General features: G+C 40.2%; 1 protein-coding gene across 1 annotated transcript; it reads right to left on the minus strand.

Annotated features, from left to right (window-relative positions):
• Positions 1–244: 244 nt before the first annotated feature.
• On the minus strand, positions 245–17,676 carry relt (RELT TNF receptor). The gene is made up of 11 exons (XM_054793643.1): positions 17,430–17,676; positions 10,076–10,150; positions 9,834–9,923; positions 9,318–9,502; positions 9,123–9,178; positions 8,767–9,021; positions 3,883–3,963; positions 3,656–3,734; positions 1,900–2,274; positions 1,698–1,826; positions 245–1,484 (listed from the first exon to the last, which is right to left on the minus strand). Exons 2-11 carry the CDS (start codon positions 10,115–10,117, stop codon positions 1,481–1,483), a joined length of 1,296 nt encoding a protein of 431 aa, XP_054649618.1. The 5' UTR covers positions 10,118–10,150; positions 17,430–17,676; the 3' UTR covers positions 245–1,480.
• Between the last annotated feature and the right edge of the window lie 75 nt (positions 17,677–17,751).

Genomic DNA, 17,751 nt, shown 5'->3' on the forward strand with positions numbered 1-17,751 from the left:
CAGCCTTGTGTCAATATGTCCATATGTATGGATCATGAATGAATAAACAGATCAGATCAGCTCCGATAAATCAAAGAGTAACAAATTCCTGTTTTGTGGAAATGTGATCTTCAATTGCGATATTTTACCACCAGATGGCGATTCTGCTCTACTGCAGTATTGTTGGTTTCAAGACGACAACTACTTTGTAGTCCAAGTTCAGACTTCGTTTAACCCTGATGTCACATGCTCATCAAAAAGGGAAGCTTTCAGAATGTTTCGTTTTTATTTCAGGAGTAAAAATATACACACAATTACACTGAGATGATTTTTTTTTTAATCCAGCAACACTTCAAATTGAAAACCTGTTTAGAGTGCCTGATAAAATACATTAATGTGCACATGAACTTAATAGCATCAATAAATATATCCTTCAAATGTATTGTCATGTGAAAATAGCTAAAAAAGAAAAGAGAAAAAGTTTCAAATACTACACAGAAATCAAACCACTGAGCCTCTATTCTGCAATCACCGGGGAAAAAAAAAGTTAAATATACAGTACGCTTATTTGAAGTAAGGACTGCAACTCACCATTCCTTTTACAGATTTTTACAGATTAGTTGTCAAAGTCACACAAGAGTTCAAGTTTATTGTGTTATGAATGACAAAGACGAAAAGCAAATGATTTGGTGCAGTTCAAGAAACATGTTGCTAAAATGTTAATGCAGTAGGCTTATCTGTAGCAAGCTGTATTCACATATGTACGTATATACAGTAGATCATATATATGTGTGTGTGTGTGTATGTATAATTGTTTTACAAATGAGATGTAGCTATTTTTTTGTCTTGACCCCTGATGAATGCCACTGGGATGGTGTGTCATGCAGTTGAATTAAGAGTGTATTGTCAATACATCTGTTGGGACTATGTTATATTCAACATATCCAATATCTAAAAGCTCGGGTAACAAGGAAGCAAAGCAAGCTAGAATAATGAAACTGAATACAACATTTTTCTTTCAATCCCCACCTGCTGCTATTATAGTGTAGTTCGATCCTGTAAAATGATCATGAGGATGAAAACCTCATTTAATGTTCTTCATCATGTTGCAAACTGCCTGCTTTAATGTTTACCACACTTGAATGCACACATACAGCAAGAGTCCAGTTTGCACTCCCTTTTATGCAGGGAAGAATGACTTGGTACCTATTGCGTAACTGAGTGTTTACCTAACCATGTGTCTTTTGTTATGGAAGTTCAAACAGTGGGGCTTATTCTTCCACTCATCTGCCCCTAAAGTGCTGAGCTTCTATTCCATTGATGTCGTACAAACCTCTGTTTTATCTTAAGTGCACATACAGAGTTTTTCTTTGGGTAAGCTCCTTGCTGTGCTCTGGACCAGGAGTTGGCCCCAATGGTAAAATGTTGGCGTCTCAGCACAAGTCTGTTGTCAGTAGTCTTACTCCCACAGAAGTATAGTCTTATCATACAGCATCCCCCGTCACCTGAAATACATTAAGTACAACTTAACCCAACATATCATTTACGGTTTTTGCACATTTTTAACTCTTCTCTTCTCTTCTCTCAGGGCACGTCCAATTTTTTTGCTTTTTTTCCCCCACATACTGCATAAGTAGTCAGCCAGAGAAATGATGTGTTAGCCTGTGTGGTGTCAATTTCAACTTTCAAGCACAGCGACGGACAGACTGAAGTTGTACCTGATGAGGCTGGCTAATGAAGATGAGGAGAACGGGATGCCACCAAATAGGGGTTTGCGTTGCTCCTGGGATGGTGCCTTCGTTTCCTCAATGACTGGCTTGTATTCAGGGATGTGAGCAACTTGAAATCTGTCAAGTATTACATAATTAAGAGTGTTACAGTTAAGTCTGAATTGTGAAGAAAGCTCAAACCATGTCTCACCTTCCAACGGATAGAACTTTCAGCTCTCCTTCCTTCGTCTCCTTTGCCTCGTTGACCTCCTCAGTCTTTGGTTCAGTGTTTGGCACAACAGCTTGTGTACAGTGAGGGTTAACATACATCCCAGACAGCAGGGGCGGCCTCTTCTGGACAGCGGATGTTTCAAGGGAGGGGAGAATGACAGACTGCGGTGGATCTTTCAGGTGATCCAGATGGGGCATGAGCACGGGGGGCCATTTGCTTTGGGCACAGCGGGAACAACGGTAGCCGTGCTTGAGTCCCAAGCCGGAGAGGCCGGAGATGGTGTGGAGGTGTGACTGGTGGGGGCATAGTCTGGGGAGGGTGCAGAACGAGGACAGGGGAGACAGCATTGGAAACCTGGAAGGAAAGACAAGAGAGGATGAGCTGTGCTGAAACTATACGGGACTGTATGGTGTAAAAATATTGAAAAACTAGATGTGAATGCTCCTCGACAACTAAAATGCGTCTCAGTGGTCATCCACCAATCCAATATGATACTACAATCTGTGGCAGACAGACTAAATCCAAAATAAGTCCCCATTCCCTCGTGGGATGCAATAAGAAAACTAAGACAGTTGCCATTTCATTTAAAATACTAATCCTGCAATTTTGGGCAGGATTACACAAAAAATCCTAACATACATCTGCATTGCAGCATTGATATCAACAATATTTGTTTCCATTGAACTTGGAGGTAGATATCCTGAAAATGGTATTCTGCTGTTTTTCAGTATTACCTGCATTCTCATAACAAAGGTTGTGTTTACAATAAACAAAGCTTAATTTGCCAAAGGAAAATATGACTTGTCTTGACTAGCATTGGTCATGCTAATATGACAAGTCATACTAGTGTTGCCGAGAAACATGCAAATGCACTGTGATAATTACAGAGAGGCCTTGCCAGTGTAATTACTATTTCCCATACGCGCCAAAAAGCAGTCATTTTGATGTTTTAACAGGGCTCAAGCACAAAGAGCACTTTTTCCCCACTACCTTGTGTCATGAGCAGCATGACTAAGTTCAGTGGACCTTGGTTTAGCATCATTAATTCGTTCCAGAAGATCCAACTCAAAACAAAATGGATGCTAACTGAATCAATGTAAATCCAATCAATCCGTTCCAGAACGCAAAAAATTTTAGCACAAAACACGTTTTTATAGTTTTACAATTAACAGCTTTTCATGCAGAAAACCATTCTAAATGCATATAGATTCATGGAAATGACGAATGAAATGGATAAATGCACACTGAAGGTTACGTTTACCTCCACCGAAGACGTGATTGTTGACGTGAATGTTTCCAAAGACACAACGTGGCAGAGAGATACCACACGGACACCATCTTGCTGGTGTTGAAGAGGAAGTTATTGACCTCGCTGCCACATCGTGTCTTTGGGAACAGTCACGTCTTCAGTGAAGGTAAAAGTAACCTTAAATGTTCATTTATCCCTTTCAGTTGTCATTTATATGCATTTGAAATTGTTCTATGCATATAATACTATAATTGTAAAACTATAAAAACATGTTGTGTGTTGACATTTTTGAGAGTCAACCGCTGAGGACATCATAGATGAGCCACATAGCTGACTTCCAGTTGTGGTTGCCATTTTGTTAGCAAGCTAAAGATGCTAACATAGGGTTTTGTGGTAAAACTATATTAAGAAAACAGTTAGACTCACGTAGTGTATTAAGAACGCTAACTGTATATACATATATACATGTGGTGTTTGTAGACTTACTTAATTAATGAGCCTTTGCTCAGTGCCATCTGTTTGCTCTTGTACTCCTGCAGCAGTTCTTCTAGAGCAGCAGCGTTTTCTGAAAAAGATAAAGAATAATTGTGTTTGTACCAGTGAACGTCACAATAACTTTAAAATTATTCACAATAATCCCAACCAAACCAAACTATATTAGAAATGTTCAGTTTAAACGTAATACATTACAAGTAGCGTAGAGTCTCACCCACCTTTTTTCTCAGTAATCAGGCGGACAAGAACACTAATCGTGTCGTCATTCAAGTCGTCAGATGTGTAGGGATAACTGTTACCTAAAACAAATGACACAGAGACTGATTTTAATAACACTTTATACAGGAATATTTTTCAGCACTACTTTCTAATTTCCCCCCGAAGGCTCCAGACTGCCAACAGTATATGATCGCTTTCACCCGTCTGTAAAAATTGCCAAAAAGTCAGATAAACTCCAAATGTTTTCCATCAAGGACAATACAGAAAAATTGAAGGTTGCCATTGGCCACTTTGATTACTTGTTTATTTAAACAAGCTAAAACCAAGTGTAAATATTCTAAGCTGTTTACTATATTTGACATATCTTGTAGTAGTTGTCTTCCAGCTTTTCACGAAATACACCATCATATACCACTACGTGACCAGTGCTAGTGTTGTAAGTCAACATTTTGACTTTTTCTTTTAAACTTCATTTTTACAATATACTGTAAGTCAATTTAAAAAAAAAAAAAAAAGAAAGAAACTGGTGGCCACAAAGGGCTCCATGAATTTAGACACTCATGCTTTATATTTCCCAGTCTGGTATGCATCCTTTGTTGACAAAGTACGCCCAATCACCTACCAACCTAAACATGTGTTTTATTAACAAAGATAACTTTATTCATAACTCCCATACAGAGAATTAACAGCAGCGACACGTTCTAGCTTTTGGCCTAGTTCACATAGTGCATGTCATTGCTGGGATACCGTGCCTAAGCACACGATGGGACTGATAAGGGTTGCTCCGTGGCAACCCCATGACCATCCCATAACGCTAATGTAAGACATCTAAGAGGAGGGCAATGCCAGTGCGTGTGGGAGAATAGTTTGCTCAGCATACGGGGCTGTAAAGAAACGTGACTGTCTTTTTAGTTTGAACTTCAATTTAGGCTTAGGTTTGTTGAAGAAGTGAAAAAGGCCCTCACATGTAAAGGCTTCATGCATTGTGTAGTGTACCAGGGCACCAATGTAACTGTATCTTAGAGCACAGTATGACTGCAAGGCCTCTTTTGTGTGCAAGTGTGTACTTGTCTGTCTTTTAGAGGTCTATCAGAGTGTGTACTCGTGTTGTGTAAGGCCACACTTTTCTATCTGTGTACTTCTGCCTGTCTTGCCTAAGTGGTGTTATGTTGGTCGGCCACAACAATAGCAGTATCCACAGGGATTGTTGCTATGGGAGGATTACAGCATCCATTTAACAGTATTATGCTCGGTGTTCCATTCAGATCGATGTCTGCAGATGCAAGTCACATACAGTACATCAAGTCACCAGTCATTCTAATGAGTTTTCCGTTTCAATATACAGTCGAACATCAGGACCTCGCAAAGTGAGATTTAAGCTCTCCCCTCAGCTCTCATGAGCTGATCTAGGCCTGGCTGTAAATTGTCCCAATGGGCGTTCCCCATGACTGGAGCAGATGAGATATGTGCTGAAGTCAGAACTTTACATATAGGGCCACAGAAGGTAGACAATGCACTTCTAGCTACATGATGAATGAAGGGAGAAGAGGCTAGAACAGATCTAACTTTGCTCTTCAGAATCTGAATCACACTGTAATTACTCTAAAAATGTCAAAGTGCTTTACTTAAATCCACTTCCTACCATCCTGACTAATGAGAGCAGACACAATTTCCTCTCTCAGAGCCGCATGATCCAACATAAAAAGCACAGGAGAAGTTGGTGGTAAGAAAAGGAGTGATAAGAGGAGTCGGACCACGAGCTGAGTCCCTAATTGAATTATTGATCCGGCTGGGAAAGGAGAGCCAGATGGAGTGTCGTGTTCCCATGAGAAGAGGTTGAGGTGTTGCTGCATCAAGTGCAGAAGGACAGAGAGAAGAGATGTGGCAAGATCAGGGAGTTTCCCTTTTGGTGCAAAGACCGCTCATGTTTCACAACAATGCTCTCCCAAGAGAAAGAACAACTCCTCAACCTTTTTTTTTGGCCATTTATCAACCTACTCTAAAGTTAAATCAATTTGACATACAATATTTAGCTACCTGTTCAGTGCTGAAGTTTGATGATATGGTAGCCAAAACGAAGATAAAAAGTACCGTATATACTTTATATATATTTATTTGTTTTTTCAGTTTTGAAGAAAGAGTGGATCCCTGCACATTTGTGATTCAGCATTCACTGATTTTTGTATAAAAAAACTAAAACAAAACTCATCTCATTCACAATAAGTTGGTAATAATTTATAGATACGGGTAAAATGTACAGCATAGATGTACCACAGTTAGAAAGCCCACAATACCATAGTTGTGTGCCGAGAGATGCAAAAGTCTGTTTGGTTACGAAAGTGCTAGCTTCGACAGGCAATCCAGCCTCCAAACTGGCAGCGAGGTGAACACAAGTTAGTATATGATTGCAAATCATTACTGGAATTACAAAAGGCAAGCAGTGTGGATTTTGAAGCCATGGCTTGGAGAAACGCCTTCTCTACCCTGCTAGCCTCTATCTTGCATTAGCCTGATGACCAGGCTCAAGGCTACACCGATGCTCTGATTCTATCTGTTCATCGCTAATCTTACAATGTCATTCAGTACTGGTGAGTACTTACACATTCATACTCTAAAGGCCTTTAATAAGTGTGTGAGGCATATTTAGGGCTTAAACCTGGATTGTGTCATGAGTGAACAATGGCAATTGAAGAGAGAAGGGAAGGGTTCTGCAGCTGAATCTAATCTAATGATTACAGCATCAAATGTTGATCCAGAATCTGAGGAGAAAGTTAGCAGTGTGGATTGTAGGTGGGGAGCAAGGTGTGTAAAAAATAGACATTTTTATGGGCGTATCAATTATTGGCGTTTTTTCGCCATTTGTTTGTCCCGAAATGCCACACATGTGAAAAATAGGGATCTGCTGTAATTTTCTTTTACAGTATCCCCATGAGACATCCGTTCAAGCAGCTGCGCTATAATGCTGACGTCCTTGCAGAAAAAGGCATATGGCTGATCAGCTGTAACAGCTTTTCTCCGAGCCTTGTGTCATCAGGTGAAAGAGAGAAAATCCAGCACAGCTTAGCAAATCTGTTTACTTACACACGTCAGCTACCAGCTTTACATGCTGCCTGTACGCTGTTGGATCGACGTTGATTTAAACACACCCTAACAGCAGTGACATAATACACAGCACACAGTATGATGCTAGGATCGTCTGTCACAATAGAAGAACTGTTTGTTTCCTGCTACAATGAAAGATTGCGTGGGTGGAGTTTGCAGGAAATGGGTCTGAAGTGGCTTGGCGAACGTATGCTTATGAGTTTATACTGTAAACATTGTTTTTTTGGTTTTCTTATTACATTTTATTCTAATAAACACATTAATAAACACATTCTAATAAACTTTTAGAATGCGCCGTGGACCAATTATAAAACAGCCACTTGGCACCGCTTGTCTCTTTACAAAGTAAATATTAAATATATCTGCAGGGATGCTCCGATCCATCGGCCACCGATCAGTATTTAAACGCTGATCACAAAATGGCTCGTACTATTGCAGTCTGTAGCGATCACCACAGGCAGTATAGTGTCTTGGATCGTATCCTCCTCCCACTTTCCTCCACACTGTGCAGGCGTGCCAAAACAAAAACAATCATGTCTGCCGTGTGGAACTTAACTGCCAACACATGCCGTGAAACCTATCTCAGAGAGCTGGCACGTTAAAAAGCTTGAATTTAGTACGGCATTTGAAGAACACTTGGTGAGTTTGAGGCTCACTGTGTGGTCATCAGTCAAACGGCAGCTGACGCTGCCAAAAACGGTGAACACCACTCGCCCGTATGTGCATGACGGTCAGAAGGCTAAGCAAATAACATGAAAAATACGTTAATTCATTGAATGAGATGACCAGCCTATGTCAGTGGTAGAAGACACCGACCGGGTTCTCTGACTGCTCTCTCGCTTGGAGTCCACATATCTGGTGCCTTGAAGTCCTGCTAGGGCTCGACCAATGTGCTCTCACATCCACAGTCTCCTTAGAGAAGGCGTCTCATCCTCTGTTAAGCTTCATGAGTGATATACTGTATGTTCTCTTGAAAACGTAAGTAAAATATGTTTTTGTCTAAATTAAGGTGATTTTATGGTTCCTTTTTTCATATAAAATAGCCAACAGCAGGGGTGCTACCAAGGATTCTGGGCCCCATGAAAAAAAAAATCACCCTACAAAAGGGGGTGGGGTGCCTTTTTATATTAACTACTAATTTTTATTAGTAATTACCTATTTTTTAGGGCCCCCTGGAAGTCAGAGGGCCTTGGAATTGTCCTGACCTTTACCCATCATAAATAAATAAAACATTTATAATTAATCCATGTCATCGGTATCAGTAGCTTCCAATTTCACTCATGATCGGTATCGGAATCGGCAGCATAAAGCCCTGATGGGAGCATCCTTATATACAGTATCTGTATTCATTGGTACTAGCCATTATGTCAGGTCAGACTACATTTTGTGTTCTTTGTTTACAAAAGTCATTTTCTCTCTGACATCTGTAGGGCAAGCGAGTCGATGGGAATGTTTTTTTTCCCCCCACTTTTCAAATTGGAAAATCACAAGAATAACCCAGTGTGCTTGCAAAAATAACCGCATGCATGACCCGTAATAAGTGAGCCTGTAGAAGGTCAAAGTTCAAAACAACTGAAAGAAAAAAAGTCTAACATGTAGCTTTGCAAAGTAGTCACGTGACTGAGCTAACATGCTGTGCATTTTGACACTACATTCTGGCCTTGGCACCGACTTTTGCCAAAAAATATTCATTTAGACACCGAGTAAAACTGAAGGCTAGTAATTTTATTTTTATTTTAGTTGTCTTACTATTATTTCAGTCCTTGCAATTCATGTCTCACCTTCTTTCTGATGTGCAGCAGCTTCTGCATCACCCCCTTCCTTCTCAGCATTGCAGGGGAATCCTTTCTTCTTCAAGATGTTACATATGAGGATCCCCAGCAGGCCCATCACACAGAAGATTGGCACCAAAGCAAACACAGCATACTCGGCCGTCTTCTCCTCAGCGCTGCGAACAACTGTGTCGTTGACGGGCCCCCCGCCACCACTGGAAGTGCCTTTTCCCACCGTGCGCACCCTTCTGACGTGCAAAGACGCTGAGGAGAAAGAAAAAAAAAGTTGTTAAGTGTGTATAATCAAATCTGTGTGGACTTACGAGACAACGAGGCAACGATCAGGAGATTGAAAATGTGCTTACTTTTTACACAAAAGCTTTTGATTGAAGCATTTCCTCCAACAGTTTTGGGTTGAAACCTGTAAAGAATAGGATCGGATATACTTAGGAGTTACAGTGAGGGAAAGAGATGATGTATTGAAAGAGCAATCATGATGTTTTACTGTAGCAAACAGCATTGTGAACGGACAAACAGAGACAAGGACGTGTGGTTGTTACCCAGGCAGACAGTCTCCACACACAACATCAGAGCTTGCAGTGCCAGAGGTTACGAGTTTTTGGCCACGGAGTTTGCACGAGGTATGGGGACGACACAGTTCAGAGTCTAGCGATTCCGAGAAGGTTCCTGTGCGACATGAACGACACCGGACTTCTTCTGTCTGACTCTGGACCTGCCCACAAGGCTGAAACAAAAACCAAGAAATGCAAGCAGAGACAAGCATAAGTGAGGTAAGTATGGAATGCAAATGGAGAATCAATTGTTCATTTAAAAATACATTGTAAGTGGATTCAGTTCAAAGAAAACTAAATATGTCTTTTACTCATTAGATTGTTGATGCAATGACTATCTTTGCACGGTGCTCACTTCCCTCAATGTTGTGCATAGCATGTTATTGCATGCGTTATGTGTTAAGTGCATGTTATCCTGCATAACCAAACAGTTGCTACCGAATCACTATCACTACACTCTACAGGTTTTCTTTTTCCTATAAAAAGAAGCAACATTTTGCTCACTTTGGAAGGCTCGTGGCCAGCGGGACATTGCAGACACACACACCCTTCTCCCCACCGACACTGCACTGCAGTCCAACCACAGCCAAACACCTGGAAAACACAAAAATCACACTTACACATGGATGCAATCTGGTGAGTCACGGAAGCGTTTGTGCACCAAAGCTATTTTAATTTGCAAATATTGTATATACATGGAGCGGTTTCTCTTGCACACACTAAGAAATATAAATGTAAATAATTACCGTGAGAAGGACAAGAGCGGAGCAGCAAAGGTGGTTCCTCATCTTCTTCAATGTATTCTGCTATGTACATATGATCTGTAGAAGAGAATTGAGGAAATATGCTATGGTTAGGACCAAGTGCTCACAGGCATTTAAGCATGCAATATGCATTAAGATAAAAGATAATAGTCACTTAACAGAGTTGATGCATGAGACAGTCATAGTGGACAAGAGAAAAACGCTCATCTTTAGTGGACTTTAGTGGCAACAGCAATACACACTATATTTAGTCATCAAATGGGTTTTCAACTATTTTATTAGTATTGTACTATTTTTTCATAAATAGTCAATCAAAATGCTTGAAATTCCAGTAGTGTGTGGTGAGAGATCAGGCATACAGTAAATGAGGAAATATTTGCGTGTCATGTCACACAGCCAAATGATGCTGTCATTTCCAGCCTGAGAAGAGAACCCATAAAATATGACAACAGCTTATTTACACAAACGTATCGCCCTGCAAGTTCAGACAGGACAGCTCGATAGCAAAATATTCCTCACTTCCCCCTCCTGATTCATACCACAATGAGCAGCATGGGAATTCAGTGTGTTGTGCTGTTAACACAGGATTACATGCATGTCAGTCACTCAAAGAAATTATCCACATATAAAATCCAGGCTGTCTCATGACCCCAGTGAAATTTTGCAATTGGCGGTAGTGTTAATCATAACACACTTCCATCATTGACCACAATAGGGATGTGAAATCATAAAGAGCATTAAAAAAAGGATGCAGAGACCCAGAACGGCTGAGACAGACAAATCTGAGAGAAGCAAGAAAACCACGAGGCAGAAGAGCACACTCACTCCTGACAACCAGATGACACGGTTGCCGTCACAACACACTGACGAGGTTGCATGTGCTGCCGAAAATTCACAAGTCCAAACCCAAATGTGACAAGACTCTTGAGTGTCTTACAGGTAACAGAAAATTGTTTTCTGTAATTTTTGGCAAACTATGGTGACAGTGTACTGGAAACTGGCATAAGACTTGCAGAGCGGAAACATCGGTGTGCCTGCTTGTATTTTATACTGTCAGCCTCATCTCAGACACACCCCTCCGTCATGCCTCTTCAATTACAGCTTACACGCACACAGAAAAGATGCTGATGGTTCAGGAAGTTTCTCATGCCACTGGCAGGCTTGTCAAACATATTTCAATCATCAATAAGACAGGAACAAAAATAGGACCTACTGTATGATAATTAAGACAGATCGTTTTAGTCCAGTCTTGCGTGATTAGTGGTGATAGATAGGGTAATGCAATTTAAACATAAAGCACCCTTAAAATGTGCTGGGCCTATCACAACATCTAATTATTTGCATGCAAACTGTCTCAATACTTTACTGAATAAAGTGTATCTCGCATGTCTTTGGATGTTCTATCTGCACTTGAGCAACTCTTGTGCGCTCATCTCGCATGCTTCCTTTGGCCACGACTGGTTTTGTTATTAGGCTGTGAATGGACGTGCAGGACACCCAGAAAGAATAAAGGATAAGTTGACAGAGGAAGAGGAGGAACAGCACATCAACACCTCTAAGAATATCTCAGCTTGCACAACAAACAAAGAATCTCTTCCATGATGCTGTGTCATTTTATGCGCAAGCAAAACAAGCACATTCACAACACCTGAAAAGTTAGAAGTGAATAACAGCAATTATGTAAAATCCTGTGTGTTGTAAACCACAAACTAGTTAGTGGCTTCACCTACAAGAACATTTGTGGTTATGCAGTCACTTTACTTTGGGATTGTTTTGAATCAGTGCCGTGTTAAGGTGTTTAATTCTTTTCAAAAATAGATTTAAGTGTGACAGAAGGAACCGCAAGGAAAGGTAAGTTGAGTTTAAAGTTACAAGAGATGAGTTCAGGAGATGAGTGAAATGCAGTGCTTCACATTTTTCTATTTCTTTCCCCCAATATACAGCATGTACATTTGACTTTACTAAGTGTGTTCATCATGTCAATAGTGGTGTCCCCAATCAGTGATCTTTCCAGGCTGGGTAGTTTTATACAATGTTGATATTGCGATGGCCATTTTGGCAACATACATGAAAGATCCCATAATGTGTTCGGTGCAAAAGAATCACTCGGAATTATAGGCTCATAATGTATGTTGTACAGTAGATGGAAAAACACTAGAACTCCAAAATGTCAAAGGCTTCTGGGGGTAGAAGAATTCCATATTTTACCAAAATCTTGCACAAATGCAAAATGTTGCACAAACATCCCTGTGAGATGTGAACACACCTTGAAAGATATAATGTTTAATTCCATTATATTTTTCACAAACTAAATTCAGAAGCACATTCCAGTTTCCTTATGTTTAATCAGATTGTTACAACTCCACGTTACGTGTAATGTCAAAGCTTTCCTCCCTGTCTGCAAAGATTATATTCTTTTTTATACTATTATTAGAGCTGGGTCAAACACCATTTCTACAGTTCAGTTGTTACCTTTGCAATGGCCAACTTTTTGATATCATTATATTGTGTAGGTTGTCTTCAAGTTGGGGTCAGTCAATATCTAAGTAAGAATATGTAAGAAGAAAGCACATGGAGGTTCTTAAACATCTCTCATGGTACCTTTTATACAGCACATACAGTATGCAATGTCAGACACATTTGCAGTGGTGCATGGTCATATGCGGCCATGCATTTTGTTGTTTTCAGAGGTGTTAGTGTCTTTTAGCATCTTGTACACTTGTAGACAGTCTATAATATTTCAACAGTGCTTGCACAGTTAAAGAATGTCATATGATGGTGAGTTTGACCAGGGAACTGATTTATTTCATTGCCATTAGTTCCGATGGGTACAATTATATTCTATATCAGAACAAAATCGGAGGCCTAGCAGTGTTTCCCTGTAAATAAAAAATGGCTAGGCTAAGCATCGTAATGAAAATAGCAACAAGTTTAGCTGTGTGATTTTGGTTCGTGTGAAATATTCATGCCATTAATTATACTCGCTGTGGTATTGCTGCAACATGCTATGGCAGAAATGCAGTACTGCTTTAAAATAGCAACACCTGACGCCATGTCACATTGTGGACTCACTAACACTCTCGTGTTCCACCACGACATGTCACCATTGAATGAGGTTGGTGTGATCCGCCTGCTCTGTCCTTAACCACAGTATTACACCTGACAAGATCACGTGGGTTTTAGCATCACATGAAAACCATTTAAATGTGCTTGAACTAACCAAAATGATGACTGCAAGTTGATGATTAGGACTGCTAACAGCCAATCACCGGTGCAAGTACAACCTCTTTTGCATTGGTAAGCACTTATTACTCACCACAATGAGACGATATGTCATTATGGGACCTCGCCTCCACGCATCTGACAGCACATTTCATGCATGTCAAGCATGCACTCTACCATTCACTCTTTGACCTTGAGTTGGCTGGCTTGATGGCCGTTGTTTCCCAGTGCAATGGTACACCAGCACAAACTGGTCAGACGAGAGGCATCAAGATAGAACGTGAGAAGTGAAGTGGACAGACCCAAGTGGAGCAAGAGAAATGACAGCATCATTATGTGTGCTTCCCAATTACTCCTGCGAGGTTATCTACACTATCTATACTGAACATAGGACAGTTGTATTTTTCACACCGATGTTTGTTTTAGTAATTGGAAAGTTGAGATTGAAGTTAACAACTCAAATGGTCAGCACAAGGAATGACAGAAACACATTCAAGTCTGACTGATTTCATCCATTCTGCTGCTCTAGAGACTGCTGAAGAAACCCAAACCACAAAGTGCCTTTTATGGAAAGAAATAAGGATAAACTACACAGATTGTAAAAGTGGGTAATGTAAAGCATCTTGCCAAGAAAGCATGATTCCTTTACATGCGCCATGAAAACTTTAAACTTGATGATTCATTTCACATGATGAAACACAAATACTATTTATTTAAGGGTCATTTTTAAGGCTGAATTCTGTGTAGGCCTAAAAAATGAAGTACCCTTCCACAACAACGACATCGAACTGCCATAATAATTATGTTAAGAGCCATCAGTGCACTTGGATAACCCTCATTTCAGCCAGCAACAAAGTGCTACTATACTTCTTAGTGCACTGTAGGGCCTTATGATGTCCGTGTTAACAGAATCTCGCAGAAACTGACATAATGTGAATGAAACGCTGTCATCGTGAGGAGAAGGAATGTTTGTGTGGGGGAAGTATTTTCCCGGCGAGGCGCTCAATCGTGGCGGAATCTCATCACAAACACTAACCCGCCCCGTCCCGATAAACATGTCAAAACCGCAACCTAAAACACGGGCAAAAGTTGGTGGAAAAACGTCAACGCTCCTCTCTTACGGAGTGTGAATGGAAGCTAGCGGGGTTAGCTTAGCTTAGCAGAACATGTTAGTGCGGCTCCAAGAGTGTGTTTAGACTTGCTTGTTAATGCAAACGAGTGTTTTACGAGGCACGCTGACGTTGTGCAGGTTTGCGAGTGAAATCAGACGAGAGGCACTTTTGTTCTTGCTCCCAGCTTGTCTTAACCGCCAACAGACAATCAACGACACACTTTCGGCCTTCAAAATAAGAGCGCTGTTCGCCACATACTGTATATGTGTAAACAAAACAAGGGTGTCACAAAAAAGATCTTACATTGATAACGCAATTGGCATTGCTTTGGTGGCTATGTCTTCCTTAACCACAAGCACGGACATTACAGTTTGTTGAGGTTATTGTGTGTGCAGAGCCTGAAAAAGTTGAAAAAATGTAAAACGCAATTTGGAAAAAAATAAAACGGATTTCAAAGACACCTGTTGTTTTCTTTCTTTGTCGCCTCGTTGCGTTTTGTGACACAGCAGAAGAAAGACAAGACGGAAAGACAGAAACAAGAAAACAATATGCACTTGGAAGTTTTGTGGTTTGAGCTGGATTCCATACCTCTTTTTTTTGTTTTTTTTTTTTAAGCCCTGCAAATGACAAGTGGTTCAATTTCCTCCTTTGTCTGGTGGCTGAACTGTCATTACTCAGCAGTTGTTTTGTAACCATCCCAGGTCTGCATCACCAGTAACACGAGGGACTGAGTGTATACTTTGCAATACATGACACACGCACACAATCGCTCACTTGTGCCTCATCACAAAGAGACTTACCCGTACGAAAAAGTGTGATGTGTTCTGCGGTGACTGGTGGCAAGTTCAACTTTCACATAAATTCTGAAGCATTAAAAAAATAACGAATAATAAGCGAATAACGTACCAGTACTGAAGCTGAAAAATCCTCTTGAGTATTTATACTGTAACTGTTAAAGCTGTTTTCACGCATGGATCACAATTCAAATGATTTCAGTTGCAGAGATGGACAGACAGGTGACAGGACGGCGTTGAGGCAGCCATCAACATCTGTCTGGTCCTCTACCATAAGAATGCTCGCGCCACACTGCAGAATGGAACCTTTCCATTTACATCTCCAACGGGAAGAAATATTTTGAAAGACGAACAAATTAGAGGACAGTCAGCATATGGCCAGGATGAGGACTAGTGATACCGTTAGGGCAGGGCTAGCATTTAACGGCCATGGCTGTTTGTTAATGGCCCTCGGCACATTCTAAAAATAAAATTAAACAAGAAAATGAAAAACACAACAGCAGCAAACATGGGAAAAAAGAGCTGTAATTTTAAACAAATAGAGACAAATTATTAGGAGAATAAAGTCATAAGAAAAAATAGTATGAAGTTGAAATATTAAAGACTAAAAATGTCATTTTATTGTTGGGTAAAAGTTATAATATCACGATAATAAAGTCAAAATACGATGAGAATAAAGACATTGGCACTCGGCACATTCTAAAAACACAATCAAACAACAAAACTTAAAAAATAAACAACTGCAAAAAAAGGGCTGTAATTTTACACGAATAAAGACAAAATATTAAAAAAATAGCATAAAGTTGAAATATTAATGACTAAAGATGCAATTTTATTTTACAGTCGTAATATTATGACAAAAAAAAACAAAGAATAAAGTTGCAATTTCAGAACACGTAGGTTGGATAACAGTTATAATATTATGATGATAAAGTCAAAGTATTATGAGAATAGAATGAGTTGAAATATTTGAAAAAAAACAACAACCAACTAGCAAAAAAGTGTAACATACAAAGAAAAAGTTCATTCATACTAATACGCTTTGTCACCGAAAATTAAATGCAGACTGTCCATCCATCCATCCATCCATTTTCTATACAGCATGCCCCCGTGACTGTTTTTCCTTTCAAAATAAAAACCGTCTCAGCATACCTACATGGGTTGGTTTAAAAAAAAAATTTAACAGCGACCCCTGTATTCTTTGATATTTCTGTATGCGGCCCACGGGGGAAAATGTTTGGACATCAACGGTTTAGGGTTAGGGCCCAGGACTGTGTTTAACCTTTCAGGTCAATGTGCCATGTGCCCCTATCAGGACATTCGATTTCGTATCTTCTTTTATCAAGATGATTCAACAAAGAATATATGATGCAAAGCCTTGTGACGGCAAAACAACTCATTATAAATGTTTCCATCTTCATTTCAGTGTCATTAGGCAAAGTATTGGGCTCAGGTTGAAGTGCGTGTGTGCCCTGATGCGGAGAATTTCCTTAAAAACTGAACGATTGACCTTGGCAAATATATTGTGAAATATGTAGATATGGTACATGGTGAAATTGGTTGTCTAAAAGAAAAGTAAAAAAGAAAGGCATCAGAAAACCTAACTAACTTACTGCAGCGAGACCCCACTGCTGACTTCCATGTTTTTTTTATAATAATATACGTCACTGTAACGCTGAATTAAGTTTTCATAATAGAGTAGTACAACACAATAAGGCTCTTGAGCTGCCCATGTCCCTATACCTGCAAGTGTGGTGTTTCAAGTTGAAAACTAAACAAGAGAATAGGTAGAAGTGGAATAATTCAAAAGGTGGCTCAAACTGACGGAAATGGCGTCATCTCATCCGCGATTCGTGCCGGATGACGTCACCAATTGCGATAGACAAAGCTTGAATTTCGCATCAGGCGGTTTAATGAACTCTGCAGGAACATTTGGCAAACTGGGAAGACACCACGGCAAAAACTCTTCATGTACACCAAACTAAGCTCAACAATGTTTGGACCGTGGCTGGAACAGATGGTGATCCTTTTGTGGGCTTCGGGTCAGCTACAACAAATAAAAACGTAACAGCCTAATCAACACATATTAATAAGACTTTTCCACCTAACAAGGACAACGGCGTTGATCTTAGCTCTATCATCAACCGTCAAGCGTCACCGGAACACTCGGCGACCATCCAGACAGCAGTTCAAAGTTGTCAAACTTACCGGTTTCGGTGAATAAAAGTGGCTGAAGTCAAAGCTCCGACGGGACCATTACCAGATGTGAAGAATGGAGTTAGTAGTTGTGTGATAAAACAAAAATAGGCGTTAGAAAGGATGAAAACCACGATGCCGGTTGATGACAGCCCCCCCGTCTGTCGCGCGCTTTGCTTTTCCTTTGTGAGAGCTAGAAGTGGGCGGATCGATTCAAATATAGCTGGTATCGACACTGAGGGTGGTATAGGTATTAGATCGATACCAGTGCGACAAAGTCGATATTTTCAGTTCTTGTCTGTTTATTTTTTTACAAATTATATATATATGTGTA

The sequence above is a fragment of the Dunckerocampus dactyliophorus genome, chromosome 12, assembly GCF_027744805.1.
Source record: "Dunckerocampus dactyliophorus isolate RoL2022-P2 chromosome 12, RoL_Ddac_1.1, whole genome shotgun sequence".
In the NCBI taxonomy this organism is placed as follows: Eukaryota; Metazoa; Chordata; class Actinopteri; order Syngnathiformes; family Syngnathidae; genus Dunckerocampus; species Dunckerocampus dactyliophorus.